We start from the raw sequence: 15,001 nt of genomic DNA, 5'->3' as shown, positions 1-15,001 counted from the left end.
CATTAATAAAAACCTCTGGATCATTTTCTATCACGTATTACTTGTATTGGTGAATTTTAATTGGTATACAGCGGCTCTAATTAGCTCCATTGTTTTTTTCTAGTAGCATTTCTTTTATTCTTTTCTGTAAAGTTTTCTCTCGTTCTTCTTCATAAGAGACAAATGTATGTGACAATACAGAGTGCAGCAGCTATTCATTTATATCTTCCCTTTCCAATCACTGTACTTAAGGGTGCAGATGGTGTTGTTTGGTCTGATTTTCCAGTCCATTTCTACTGTGAAAGGCCATGGGGGAATTGGGCCAGAAAAACTCATAAATATTTCAACATCTGTATTTTACCGGTAATGGGAGGGAGTTGATGTATTTTCTCTGGAACATCAAGATCTGAACTTCAATATCCTCCAAAACTGTAAATGAAATCAAGGAGGGAGGACTGTTGCTTAGAAACAAAGTATGTCATTGGAGTAACAGGTTAGATGTGTCTGTGTGCTGTGCCTATAATGTCCACAAAGCTTGCCAGTATGTTGTGCATCACTGTAAGTAGGTGTTGCAACCCAGTCGTCCTCCATCATCATCCACTGATGCATTCTGGCGTTGGAGGTTGGTGGTTTGCAGAACTACAGGGAGAGTTTGGCCGAGATAAGTTTTCTCCTCGCCGCCTCGGGCGTCCCTACAAATCAATCTACTACTGGAGTTGAGAAATGCATTTCAGTGCAGACGTTATTGATTGCTTCACTTTTTTTTTGAACATGCTGTCAAAGTTAAAGCAGTTATGCACGGGCCAGAGTTCGCTAAAAACAAAATGCAGCAAAGACAAACAGTTGTTGGTAACAATACTGCCAGCTGGCTAGCCGCTAGTCCAGCCAACAGCAGCAGCACTAGCTGGAAGATTTGAGACTGAACTGCCATAAATGGATTGGTACAGTTTACTGGTATTTGTGGTCAATGTGCTGCTGTGAGATTTACTGTGGTATGTTTTGCTGGATTGTGCTGCCAGTGTTTGTAAGAAATAAGAGCCTTCATTTCATTTTTTAAAAACTGAAAGAAAAAGTTCAACGGGAAAGCAACAGCAATTGACTATAAAGCATTTCTAGTTGGTATCTTGACCTCAGAGGTATGTCCAGTGTATATTGTGTTTGTACATTTTTCATGCAACCTGCTCAGAAGCTCACAGAAAATTCACTAAATACTGGCACTTTCAGGCACCGTCTGACAGACACCATAAGCAGGAAAATGCCATTTTTAGTCAATTTGAGTGGTGCCAAAGTGGTTTTGGTTTAAATGGACTATGCTTACTTATAAACAGACTGAACATCCAAATAATTAGAAGCAAAATGTTGCTTTAAAAGGGGCACTCCAGTGACTTAGTACTGCATTTCCATGAAGTTAAGAGACTGACAATAGAAGATTTTTAAAAAATTATGTTGAAGTCAAAGCAGCAGAAGCCAAAATACTCTAGTAATACTCCAGTACTCTAATATCTAGTATGAGTCAAGCTACAAAAACACTGGATCCCACATTTCCCACAACGCCCTGCCCTCCAAATGCCCACTCCTTTTGAACCCCACACTACCAGTTCATCATGTCAATATTAAAAAGTTTCAAGCCTAAGCTGAGAAAACCCTGATGACATTAGTTATTTTTCCAATCTTTAGGAAGCTTCATCCAGAGCCGCTAGACTACTCATTATGACGAGTAAGTTGAGCTTAGTAAGAGGAGTAAAATTAGTGGAATGCTCCATTAAAGCAAATGAGGTGAGATAATTTCACACATCTCCGACATAGTTTCCCAATTTCACTCCTTCTACTGGCAATTATCTTGAGATGAGGCAGATCTCTCCACTAACATTAAGTGACTTGATGATTCAAGACAATTTATGTATTATTTCCCAGTAAGGCAAAGAATATGATAAAAATATACTGTTTTAATAAGAGACTCAATTACTTCTTAAAATGGATTTTTTTTTTCATTGTAGAAAGATGGCTAAAATTATAAAGATCAGCAGTTACTTAGGCGCAGCTGCTAATGATGGCTGTGGTGTCAAAAGTCATGTGATGGATGCATCTGCCTCCACTGACCTGCGAGGCCTTGTCAGTATGGAAGTGAGCCTGGGCTCGCTCTTCCTCCAGCTCCTTCTGCAGTCTCTTGCACTTTGCCCTCCACTGGCGCACAGCCTCTTGGGCCCTGGTCTTCAATTCATCTCTGCTTCTCTTGCTCTCTAGGAGTAACGCCTCCGTCTCTCTCCTCTCTGCCTGCCCTCGGCTCTGAAAGGATGAATGAATTTATGAATAGTGTAACAGTGTATTTTCGTTCTTTATCATCTAAATCAGTGTTTTAGCCATGTCTCTAAGGAGGATAATGTCAGCCTGTGCACTACTTTGGTCCAGAGTGACACATCTCATCAACTATTCAGTTGATTTCCATGAAATCTGGTTTAGATATTCATGGTCCCCAGACAATGAATCCTACTGACTTTGATAATTCTCAGACTGGTTCCAGCACCAGCAGCAGGTCAGAGTTTTCATTTATACTGTGAAATATCTCAACATGTACTTGATGGCTTGTCACTAAGTTTCATGGCAGATATTCATGGTTCCCTGACAATGAATCTTAATGAATTTTCCTCTGGTGCCACCACGAGGTTCATATTTGTGAGAATTTTTGTAAAATGTCTCAATAACTACTCGAATGACAAATAAGAAATCTGGTGATCCCCTGACATTTCTTCTAGCACCAGAAGCCGGTGAAATATCTCAACAATTACCATTTTCTATTACCATGAAATTTCTTTCACGCAATCATGTCCTCCTAATTACTTGGTCATCCCTATCATATCATCTTAACTGAAATTTGTCCAATAATATGATCTATGACCAAATATCTGCAAAATTAACGACATTCCCATCAGTCTCTGCTGCACTTTGTGTTACGTGCTAATTAGCATATGTTAGCATGGTGACATGGGTTGTGTCCGAAATCACTCACTCATTCACTACTCCCTACTCACTATATAGTGAATTCAATATAGTGGACTATATAGTGGACTCAACGGCGGAACGTCTCGGACACGCTCGGACACTACTCCGCTCGTTGCTCGGCGTCTAGCAATGCATGATGGGATATCTTGCTCCGGTTAGTGACCATCGGATGCTCACTACATTCCGCGGTGGATTGTGGGATAGATTCAGTGCACTATATAGTGAACATTAATAATCACTAAACATTCGGACACCACTACAAAATGGCGTGGTCACTATATAGTGCACTATATAGTGGTTAGGGGGTGATTTCGGACACAGCCATGCTCAACAGAGATGGTGAACATGGTAAACGTCACGCCTGCTGCTAAGGTTAGCATTTCACTCAAAGCATGGCTGTGCCTAAGCATGGCTGTAAACTCCTACTCTTATTTTAAATACAGGGTGGATACAATCTGAAGGGTTTTTATTACTGCAACTTCAATCTAAAAAATTTTTTAATGATAATTTTATGAACTTGAAGAACAGAGAAAGTACTAAACACAGTATGTTTCTAATGTTAATTACCAGTAAAAAAGCACCCCCCTTGTTTAGAGTCCTTAAACTGAATTAGTAATCATATTATGAATTACAGCGTGAAGCAGTAACCAACCAAAAATACCTGTATCTCCCTCAATTGTTCCAGCATTCGTAGCTGCTGCTGCTCCCGCCGTGCCAGATCTGATGACAATTCCTGTGGTGTGAAGAAAAAATAAAGGGTAAAGGATTGTGTATGTGTGTGTGTGTGTGTGTGCCAGTGGGTGGAAAAAGACAGAAAGCAGGGGAGGAAACTCAGTGTGGTATAGGAATGAGAGAAAGGAAAAGGGAGAGAGAAAAAAAGAACACTGGAGGTGTGAAGAAAAAAAAATGAAAAAAGAAAATGGAAAAAAAAAAAAGGTAGGAGAAGGAGGGATGATACTGTAAGAAAAGATAAGCAGTAAAGGGGGTTATGAAGAGTAAAAGAAGAGGACTGAAGACAACCACAGAGAGGTCAGCGAAGGTTGGGAATGTGTTTACATGAGGCTTACAATTGGATTATCTGCAAGGCTGGTCTGAAACGTAGTAAAAACATTGCAATCACTTTGAAGTTTCAAGTTTGATTGAAGTCTAAAGTAAGGGCAAGAAAGGTTACCCTGGTACAGTTTAGGTATTTCTCCAGAACATGACTGTCAGGTGTAATTAGTCACACACTGATTAGTCATACACCTATTAGCCCGTATATAAATTCAGTCACTGAGAAATTGAATCTTCCACCCTTTTCTCCTCATTATTCCTCATTTTTGCTCATTTATCTCTTAAAACGAAACATTTCTGACGTCTATTTTGATCTAGATATAAAAACCATAAGAGATGCCCTAGGTGATACATGCTAACACCCACTTCATCTTTTTAACATATACTCTGCAAAGAGGGAAGCATGGGAGTTTTAACACAGTGAAAGAAACATCTGAGATAAGGGGGGAAAATGTGCCCATGTTTAAAGTGCAGCTATTTCTACTAACATTTTATTGAGACCATCCATTGCCTTGAATACCTCTGCTTGGAAAAAGGATGTGTTTTCTTCTCTAGATTTTTTATATTTTGGTGTATGTCTTGTTACAGTGATGGAAGTGACATATCGCACCAGTCTGAGAAGGATGAATGACTGCTGGTTGACTTCTGATCTCCTATTCCAACTGTCACTTCATCTGACGATTTTAAGAGGATCAAGTGGCATGGAGTTGTCGGAGGATACGACCATGGATGAGAGGCACCCGACAAACTGAAATAACCCCGCTCAGGGTGGAGGCGCCGGCATGAGCAAAGTCAAAAGCATCTGTGTATTGTGTTCGTTTGCACTCCAACTGAGTAATCCTCAGTGTTTCCCCATTTTCTTTAGAGTGCACTACACAGACAGCCAGCCTAGATAAATCTGAATCCACGGTGCTATTAGCTCTTGTTGTGAACTACAGTGTGCTGCTCACCATGTTCATGTGCAGTTTTTATACTTATACCCAATTTGATATACACACACACACCTCCACCTGTAAGCTGAGTTGGACTCTCTCCTTCTCCTTGCGGTCCAGAGTGCTCTTCAGTTCTTCCACTTCACTTTGGACTGAGGCCTTACACAGCTGGACTCGCAGCTCTGCCACCTCTCTTTCCAGGTCTGAACGATCTGTGCACGTGGACGCAGACAGACACACACGTGCAGGCACATAATCAAACTGTGATTAGAATTGATTACAGCGAGGCGAGACAAGAAAACTAAAAACAGTGACGAGGTACTACAGGAGACTGATGAAAAAAATGAAAAGCCTAGCCAACATTTTGTAAGTGAGATAAATATTTTCTAACCTGACTGGAAAATGTTAATCTCTTTACCTACTATTCTGCCTGCTTGGCTCACTGTCAATCACTTCACTTGGCCACTTGAGGCAGACCGAGTGTTGATAGACGTGAACAGAATATAAATGAATTGACTGGGTGAATGAAGCAGGATTGCTCATGAATGATATCTATACACAAAGATGCTGTTATAAAAACAAATAGTTGATGTTGATTTGATTACGTCATCGTAACCTACTGCACCATCTGTTATTCAGTCTAAATGAAATTCAAATTTAAGCACAAAACGATCTAAATCAGCTGCATATTGAACTTCCACTGAATGTGAAACACTCTTATATTTATTCTTGTATTATTTTCAAGCTTTTGCTGCCTTTAAAAGCGGTTTGATGCCCTAAAATCAATACCATAAAAAGTCAAAAGTCAAACTGAAAGTCAAGATTGTCAATACTTTCCTCTAATCTACTCTTCATTGTCTTTCTGTATATGATTGTATCTTTGACATTCTTTTTCTCTTCTCTCTTTTTGTGCTATTCAATCAATTCTCTGTTCTCTCGCTAACGCTCCACTTGCCCTTTCAGTGCCTTCCCTTCTCGCTGCTCCTGCATCTGATCTCAGGCCTGTGCCTTTTCACCGACCATTATTCATCTATCCTATCACTCTCAAGAGTATTTTGATCAAATAAAGTCGGCAATGCATGTGTCTGAAGAGAGATGATACATTAAAAAACCACATAACATATTGCCAACTGTATCTATGGTAACAGATCTGGTATAGTAATCTTTCTGTCGGTTTAATCTGCATTATAATCCTCTCAGTCATCCAGTTAACTCTCTTTTCCCTCACCACTATAGTCCAAAACTATATTCAGTACCTGGCCCTCGCAGTCCATTTCTTCTCTCTTCCCTGTCAGTGTGGTTGCCATGTGGCTGAGCAGCGGGCTGCGAAGTCTCCAGCCGGGCCCTCTGAAGCTCAGTCTTCTCCTTCTTCATCCTCAGCAGCTCATCACGCATGTCCTCCACCTGTGGATCACCACCCGTGGAAGAAAAAAAAGACATCTGACTGTCTTGACAGTTGGCACGAAAACACTGGAGTTTCCATAAATGACTTCACACTGTTTACTGTTTTGCCTCTCGAGATGTCCTGTATGTACAATAAGATGAAGCGCAGCCCAAACCCAAACAAACCTGATGAAAGAGGGCTTGTCTGTTGTCCTCTGACTGTTCTAGTAGTCTCCGAGCTCTTTCCAGTTCCTGCTCCATCTGCACAGCAATAACAATGTCGGGACAATATATAATGAACAGGTGGTTTGGAAATTTATGTGTTCAAGATGATCACTTAAATTTTTAAGTTTGCAGCATCTAACATTGGAAAGTATCTTATTTGGGTTGAGGCACAATGAGGAAAGGTTAGTGCTCTTTGATTTACCATCCGACTTGGTAAAAATTGGAGAGCTGACTACCTCTGCAGACAATTTCAATAAAATATTGCAGGAAAAATGAGACAAAAACGTATAAAAACTTCCATAACACACACATTACGCAACACTTGTTTTATTAAAACATGTCACAACAAGAAGATAAATTCACTCACCTTGGACTTTTCTCTGTCTGCTTTCAGTAGTCTGGTAGTTGTGGCTTCCTCTCTCTCATGGTGTTGGACTCTTCGTCTCCCTAAAGTCTACAAGACACAAACACAAGCACATGTTTAGCCACAATAATAGGAGTACACATACATATAAGAGTACTGTAGAATAAGAATGCAACACCAGTGGTGCCATTGCATCACAGCATCCCCCCATATCGTCTCCTTGGAACAAGATACTGGCATCATGGTGGATTTGTACAAGAGCTTAGATCCCACTCATTCGGAGCAGGCTGTAGTGATGAATTACCAGCTGCTAGCAATAACATCTACCCAAGTGACTCATCATCTATTTGATTCACATCACAGCGGGCCCATCGGTGGGGAATAAATGTGCCCTCTGCTCTTCCTCCTCTCCTGCTCTTTAGTAGTAAAAGAGATTATTTTCCTCTTCATTTCATCATGCTTGTTTATTTACCCTTAATTTTTGGACAAATGCATTATTTCCTATCGCCCCGGGCCCTGCTGGTGTCCCATTAGGGCACTACGGTGGAGAGGGATGCAAATGAATTGGTAGTTGCTATCATTACACAGTGTGTTGAAAACTCTTGCTGGTGAAGGCTATCAGTCCGGATATAGCAACACAGCGCCCCTCTGTGGTCAACTACTTAACTGCAATAAGGCAGGAGAAGAAAAAAAAAAAAAAAGGATGGATGCCAAGATTCTGATTAGCTCACACAAAACACCGTCCTCCAAACCAGAAACCGAGAAAGAAATGGTTCAGCTATTTTAAAAATGAACAAACATCACGCTGACGACTATATAATATGAATGATTTGTACGTCTAAATGTAAAGTAGCATGGTAACAGAGCAATACCACAAAATAATGTGTTCTTTACTGTGACTGTGAGCATCTATTGAATGTATCTGGCTATGAATAAAATCTACATCACTAAAAGCACCCTAATGACAGAGCTCTCACAGCTATTAACGCTTTTAGACAAATGCGTGCCCCCCCCAAAAAAATAAAAAATGTTTTTTTAATCATTAGCATGAAATACGGGAAAGTAGCAATTGCTTGCTTAGCGACCATTTGCACTGCATCAAAGTAATTGCTGAGGTGTGCTTTATAGTCTCATAAAGCAGAGCAAGAGGGCTGCGTGGCAGAGTGGGAAAGCTGCTTTAACAACCAAGACTGGATGTTCTTCTTAATGCACAAATTGAAGGAAGTGGCGGAACTACATTTTACTGTGATTGTACCTTATATGATTACATGTGACAAATAAACTTGATAGACTGATTGACAATAGGGGGGGGATAATGGTTACCGAGGCATGGTGACCCAGCGAGTGAGAAGAAATTTGAAGATTTATTAGCATGTTCAGTGATTGCATTAAAGTGGGCTTTTTTTTCATACACCTGTCACTGCAGAGAAAAAAAAATACAAATCATTTTCTGTATCTAATTGTGAAGAGGCTTATTGGTCACATCAATTATAGGTCGTGGTTTTGGCTGTCATCTTTTGTGACGTCTCTTTTAAAAGGTGAGGAATAATGACTCATCGCAGATCACTTAAAATGTTTTCAGCATTCATTTTTTGATGCTATCAAACTTGTATTTCAGTCTTCTTGTACCAGAGATGGCAGCTAGCATGGCTTATGACTCTTTTTTTTTTTTTTAATTGAGCACTGGTATATTGTGTTCATGTCAATGGTTTGTATGATTACTCAGGAATAACAAATAAGCATTTTTCCTGCCACACGTCCTATGTGGGAAGAAAGTACTGCAGATATGTTTTTTTCTGTATTGGATTAGACCATTTTTTTCTTATGTTTTAAATAAATCCTATTTAAATGAATGCTTTTATATTAGGAAGTATAATTAAGATTACTAATGAATGTGATGATACTATACTGCTGACATGTCAAACCACGCTAAAGTCTATTATAAAAAAAAAAAGTCATATAAAAAATGAATTTATTAAAATCAGGCTTTGAATGGTCACCACTGGCAGGTGCAACATTAACTTTTTGTCCACTGGCCAAAGGGAGAGTGAATGTTGAGGCTTTACCAAGCCCCTCAATAGACAACGATTATTTTTTTGGCTGGTAAATGAAGCAATTTTACCAACCGCTTGCATATTTTACCAGTATTTGGCTGGTGGCTAGTACTAATTTCGTGCTCTTGTCACTATCATTGTTACATTCAACTAAAATTTGAACTTTTAAGCTTGGACAGTTTAGAACAATATTCAGACGATATCCTAGGTTTTAAAAATCTGTCTTGCTTTTTGCATTTGACTGAATTCCTGAAGAAAACTACAAGAAGACACAGAAGAGCCGTCAACGGAGATGACAGCATCGTACCAATTACACTTCTTTTAGAGTGATGCACATCCAGCTGTTTGAGAGGCTGAACAATCTATGGTGGTTTTGTTAGAGAGCTGAATTTCATCCTGATCTGTCCATCACTGTCTGTCTAGCGTACTGAAGTTTGCATGCCATCTGTAATGTCTGATGGTTGTCATAAGTGTCTGTTCTGTGATGTTTTTTGCTGTTTCATTTCATTTATTCTGTGTGCTCCTGTATCTCGTTTGATGTTGTTTTGTCTGTTTTTTTGTTTTTTAAATGCATGACTTTACACTGCTATGGGACTGCAGAAGGAAAAGAGCTAAATCTGACACAAAATTAGCTAAATCTGGCTAAATTTGACGCATTTACATCCTAGTCCCTGACAAATAAATGAATAAAGTAAAACTAAGTTAGAGTAATGTTTCATGTTTCCCTGTCCAAATCCTTTCAGTGATTTTTTGTGCCTTCATGTTGCATCTTTCTTGGCATTCTCTTTGAATGTGAAAGAACATGAGAGTGTCAACAGGGAGGTGTGGGATGGAGGGATCACAGCAGATGAGTGGTGGGGAGGAGTGTCACCTCCTGCAGCTCGTCAGACATGGCCACCCGCTGATCAGGCCTTCTCTCTCTCTCCGTGCTCCTTTGCTCAGTGTGCATCTCTCTCTCCAGCTCCTGCAGACGGCGCTCCACACGAGATGACACCTGCAAGACGGCAAGACAAGAGGACGCCTCAGGTCATGCAGACATCACAGACGTAGGAGTGGCGCCCGGATATGATAAATGAGAAATCAGGAAATTAAAAGCGTGGGTGACGAAAATATCTCGTGTTCAAGATGCAAGAGTTCCCTGTTTAATCAGGAAGCATCACATTCATGTGTGTAAGACAGTTAATACCTTTATCTTGTCACATCAACAGACATGACAAGATAAAAAAATATTACATTTTACAAGCAGCATATTTGTGACAGTAGTGACGGTGTAGTGAGGAGCCCTGCGTCTGGAAATTACACTGAGATACTTCCTAAAGTTATACTTCACTGAAGTTACATTTTACAAAGAGGAAACCATTCGTCCATAGCTGATTTCTATTCAGACAACAAAAATTATTTGCATGCTTTATACAGCAGCTTTCATCCATCAGTAACTGTGATGTGATGTCCCCTAAATTCACAATGCCTTCAATTTTCTTCTGAAATTCACAGAGTCAGAAAGCATATTTGATGTATTGAGAGTGAAATGCACTGCCGCAACTCACTGGGTCCTGTCTCGGGAAAGTTGTCATGTGCTCAGTGAGGCTCTCCATCGCTTTCCTGGTGTCAATATCCGACCTATAAAATAAAGGGAAAAAAAGTCCCAAATTCAGCAGCCTGAAAATATTTATACAGCAGAGTTCTCAGATTTGAAAAATCCTATTGCAGAATATCAAAATGTGAATGCATAATGTACCTTTCACTGACCACTAAAACAATTATACAGCTTCAAATGTTGAAATATGGTGGTGGATCAATTTAGTCTGATCAGCAGCACCAGAGAGTAGGGATTCTTTTTTTTTTTTATCAACTTCAAAACTGTCAAATTTTAATGCATGTCGAGAAAAGGATCTGCTGCTTTTTGACTTTCCAGTAATGTCTCGAAAAGTTTCCCAGGAGGACAATATCACTTTCCCATCAAGGAGATTTCAAAGACTTGAAAACTGGCATTCATTTTCAAAGCTTTTCAGAATGGATCAAAACTTTTTATACACAGTGGATATGAGTACAACATCAATATCTGCACTGGCCTAGACATCAATTAGTGTAGAAAATAGTGTAATAGAAAAAAAACTGCAGGCAGACCTGATGAAGAGATGGCACAAGAGCCCCCTGCGGTTTGTTTGGTTTACTGAGACTAAATTAGTAAAGCCTTATCCAAAAATACAAACTGTTATTCACTTCTAATATCAAATTAAGGACAGCTACACTTTGGAGACCAAGTAAAATGTATTTTCCACTTTAATACACGGTAAGAAAGGAGTAGCTAGATTTATCTGGTTATAAAGCAAAAATCTTTATTCAATTTAACTACTAAAATTTGAGTAAAATATTTTTTACTGTGTGTGAGTGTCTGTTATCACCATCTCAGATTCCAGAATTTAAATTTGGTATCTTTTTACTACCATTTCAAACCCCACAGGTAGTAACAGACTGACACTACCTGACACCTGTCTAATTGGTCTTCTTCTCCTGTGGGTAAGGAGACTGGTTATAATATTTGCTACTATAATACACAGAAAAACATCCTTTGAGGGTTGAAGCTCCTATTCAGTTGTGTGAAGACAAAACAAAAAAATGGTTTACTGTTATGATGTTCACACTTTGCCCCTCTCCTCAATATACCTGTTCCTCCTGAGGATTTCTCTATCCAGGTCACCTGCCAGTCTCTCCTGGTCACAATGCAGATCCCTCAGGGACTGGTGCAAAGTGTGAATCTACATGGAACGGCCAGAGACAGACACTGAATACAAATTATTGGACACAAGCAAAGCAAAGAGCTGGCTATCACTGCCTTTACAGAGATGTAACACTGACTGTGGAAAGCATGAATAAAAAATGAACTGCACTTCTTGAACATACTTTAAGCCTCTCTACTAACATAAAAAATATCAGATTTGAATGAAACCTTATTAAGACCCTTAAAAAATGAACATAACAAATGCCAAAAATATCTGTTGCTGACTCAGTGTGCCCTCTTGTGGCATTTTTGTGAAACTACATGACAATGAATGCAGCACAGATTTGTGGTTGATATTTCTGCTTTCCTTACTTCCTCTCCTGTCAGGCTGGCATCCTTGAAGCGTACCCCGGCAGACTGTGATCTCCTTCTCCTTCCTGGAGTGTCTGCATAATCCCTCAGTGGAGAAGTAGGGTAGAAACGCTGGCCATCTGAAATCACGGGTGTACACATATTGTAAATACTAATTAAGTGTTAATGCTCAAATGATGAAGCAGGAGACACAGCTTTAAAAAATTGGTTATTCACATATCTCACAAAATTCAAGTTGAATGCGAATTTACATCTACATATTTCATCTCTGTGTTATCAGCCTGTAAGTGTTATCTCTTTGCAAATTCTCCAAAACTAAAACTGCAATTAGAAGTCAGCTGTCAATAAAATCCTTTCTTTTTCTCCATACCTGATCCCGAGCCGGCTTCCAGGTCACTGGTGTGAAGGGTGGAGGCTGAGGCACTTCGAGCACCATTGACTCTGCCCAGCCTGTGCGACTGAAGCTGACTGATCGACTGCTCCAGGTTATCTCTAAGCTGGTAAAAGAAAAACACACGTGGGATTGACAAAACTGACAAGAATTTTTCCATCTGTTCCCTCTGGAGTGTCAACACAGAATTTAGCAGTAGTGGCATTATTTGCCAAATTGTTCCTTTACTTTAAAGCTCTTACTGATCTGATTTCAGTCTAAACTGCTCAATATCAAGAATCAACACATGTTTAGAGTTTGGGTCGATGACATACACTTGAAGCAAATCTCAAACCATATAAACCTTTAAGATCTAATAACAATAATAATAATAAATTGAACAGGTGTCTCACCAACGCCATGGCTTCAGCCTGATCATCTGTATGATCCCTGTACTGACCCAGCATCCGGTCCACTTTGGTCAAGTTCTTACTGGTGTCCTGCCAAAGACAAGTTAACAAAATATCTTCATAAAGAAACACACGCTTATAATTGTAGTAGATAATAAATAAAGGACTTTGAGCTCACTCTACACTTTTACAGTTGAACTATAAACACAGTGCACTGAAACTGTAAATGCCACTGTTTACTTCATTTAATACATAATAAAACACATTTTTTAAAAAGTATATATTATACTTGAATTAAGGATCAAATATAAAATGCTGCCTATATAGATCATTTAAAAAAATATAATCGGTGTATATCGGACAACATATATGCTGATACCGATATATCTGTGATAAGCCAACATCTGGATTATCTGACTCTAGTAAGTATATACAACAACACATTTAGTAAGAACAGCTGAAGGACATCTGGACATGCAGATAAGATAAGATGTATTTTTATTGATCCCCTTTGGGAGAAACTCAAATTGACACAGCAGTACAGTGGGGGGAAAAAAGTAGCAGCATAAGATTGAAAATTATAAAATAAATGTAAAAACATAAAATAAAATGCTATATATAGTAAAAATAAATAAATCCCTATGTAAATAAATCAACAATATATAAATGTGCAATATGCAGAAGTTCCTGAGATTATATACATGAGTGCAAACTGCAAAGTATTTCCATAGTACGGACAGCATCATTGTTTTCTAATGGGAGTGGGAGGTACTGGGTGCTGTGGTGTTGTGCAGTCTGATAGCCAGGGTTCCCACACATTTTTACCAATGAATTTTCAAAATGTTTCCATAACTAATTCATAATATTTTATCACATTCCCATGACTTTGAGTTTAAGTAGTTTAACAAAGAGTTCTCCTGTATTCTGGTGTCTTTTAACAGGTGTTTTGACACTTTGTTCTCACTAAATGATGGGTACATTTAATTACATCAAGAGGAAGCGTTTGGTCCCAGATCACATATTAGAAGATATTAATAACCTAAAAGTATATAAGTTGATGATCAGTACATTCATATTAAATGAATCTACTGATTTTTGACATGGTAAAAGTTGGGCTCCAAGCCCTATATCTGTTATCTTTGATATCAGATCGGGTCATCCCTAATATATATACAGTAAAAAAATCTCTGTGTAAATATATCTACAATATATAAATGTGCAGTATGCAGAAGTTCCTGAGAGTATACGTGAGTGCAATGCATTTCCATATTAAGGACATCATCTTATTTTGTTAATGGGAGTGTGAGGTACTGGGAGCTGTGGTGTTGGTGCAGCCTGAAAGCAGAGTAAAGTACCTGTAAAGTGCTCGCCAGTGTGCTGATCTTCTGGGACATGTCTGCTCCTCCTCCTCCTCCTGCTGCTCGACCATCACTTCCTCCATCTCCTCCTCCTCTGCCCCTGTCCCGTCCAGGTCTACGGTGGGCTTCACGACCCCTAGGCCTGTGACCCCGCACCCTGTCGTAAGAATCCGACTCACTGGATGTGTCCATACTTAGTGACATTGGGTAGGGGGTCGAGGGGGGTGGGGGGCACAAAACTACTAAGATTGACTGACGAAGCAAATCTGATGATTAGTGACCCGCACTAGCTTCGTCTGGTGGGGAAAACGCTAACTATAAACTGTGGAGGTAATCAGATTAACGAACAAATAGATGGATAATTTTGTCATAGCAACCATATGAATGAGTTTGGTCATCGTTGCCCTGACAACTGGTGGAGACAGAAAGCTATCCAACCATAGACTGTATCCAACTAGTAAAACACTACAAATCAAAGTGTCCTCTTCACAATAAATCACCGTCCTGGGTGATGATCCTCCCGGTTAGCAACAGGTGGCTAACCCGACGCTAGCTAACTAATTTTGAGTGATAATACCGTAAAAACTGCGAAACACCGCATAAGTCCGGTAGCAACAACGGGGAAACATGCTACCGCTATAAGTGCGTTACAATGAGAGCTGTTGGTTTGTCGCTTTGCAGGTGAAAAGCTAACAGAAGAGCAACCCTACGCTTCATCCTGCTATGGCAACTTGAACTAGCCGCGTCTGAGCAGGAACAACAACAGAGTACCGTGGTGG

At 39.6% G+C, this 15,001-nt stretch overlaps 1 protein-coding gene across 2 annotated transcripts in view; it reads right to left on the bottom strand.

The window, feature by feature from the left end:
• The window catches only part of LOC128377431 (centrosomal protein of 128 kDa-like), a 58,652-nt gene that overhangs the window by 24,648 nt on the left and 19,003 nt on the right, over positions 1-15,001 (bottom strand). Inside the window, exons 2-14 of one of the 2 annotated variants that reach the window (XM_053337380.1) lie at positions 14,220-14,284; positions 12,868-12,954; positions 12,455-12,581; positions 12,085-12,203; positions 11,658-11,749; positions 10,538-10,610; positions 9,862-9,984; positions 6,940-7,026; positions 6,534-6,608; positions 6,221-6,368; positions 5,037-5,176; positions 3,641-3,712; positions 2,080-2,265 (exon numbers count right to left, since the gene is read on the bottom strand). In XM_053337380.1, the coding sequence (XP_053193355.1) occupies positions 2,080-2,265; positions 3,641-3,712; positions 5,037-5,176; positions 6,221-6,368; positions 6,534-6,608; positions 6,940-7,026; positions 9,862-9,984; positions 10,538-10,610; positions 11,658-11,749; positions 12,085-12,203; positions 12,455-12,581; positions 12,868-12,954; positions 14,220-14,258 (1,368 nt within the window). In that variant the 5' untranslated portion in view covers positions 14,259-14,284. Of the gene's footprint in view, positions 1-2,079; positions 2,266-3,640; positions 3,713-5,036; positions 5,177-6,220; positions 6,369-6,533; positions 6,609-6,939; positions 7,027-9,861; positions 9,985-10,537; positions 10,611-11,657; positions 11,750-12,084; positions 12,204-12,454; positions 12,582-12,867; positions 12,955-14,219; positions 14,667-15,001 lie in introns of those variants that run through there. The other variant, XM_053337379.1, reaches the window with a different exon arrangement.

Source organism: Scomber japonicus, chromosome 17 (assembly GCF_027409825.1).
Source record: "Scomber japonicus isolate fScoJap1 chromosome 17, fScoJap1.pri, whole genome shotgun sequence".
NCBI classification, from domain to species: Eukaryota; Metazoa; Chordata; class Actinopteri; order Scombriformes; family Scombridae; genus Scomber; species Scomber japonicus.
The sequence above is the reverse complement of the archived record's forward strand: the minus strand, read 5'-3'. Positions and strand labels throughout refer to the sequence as shown.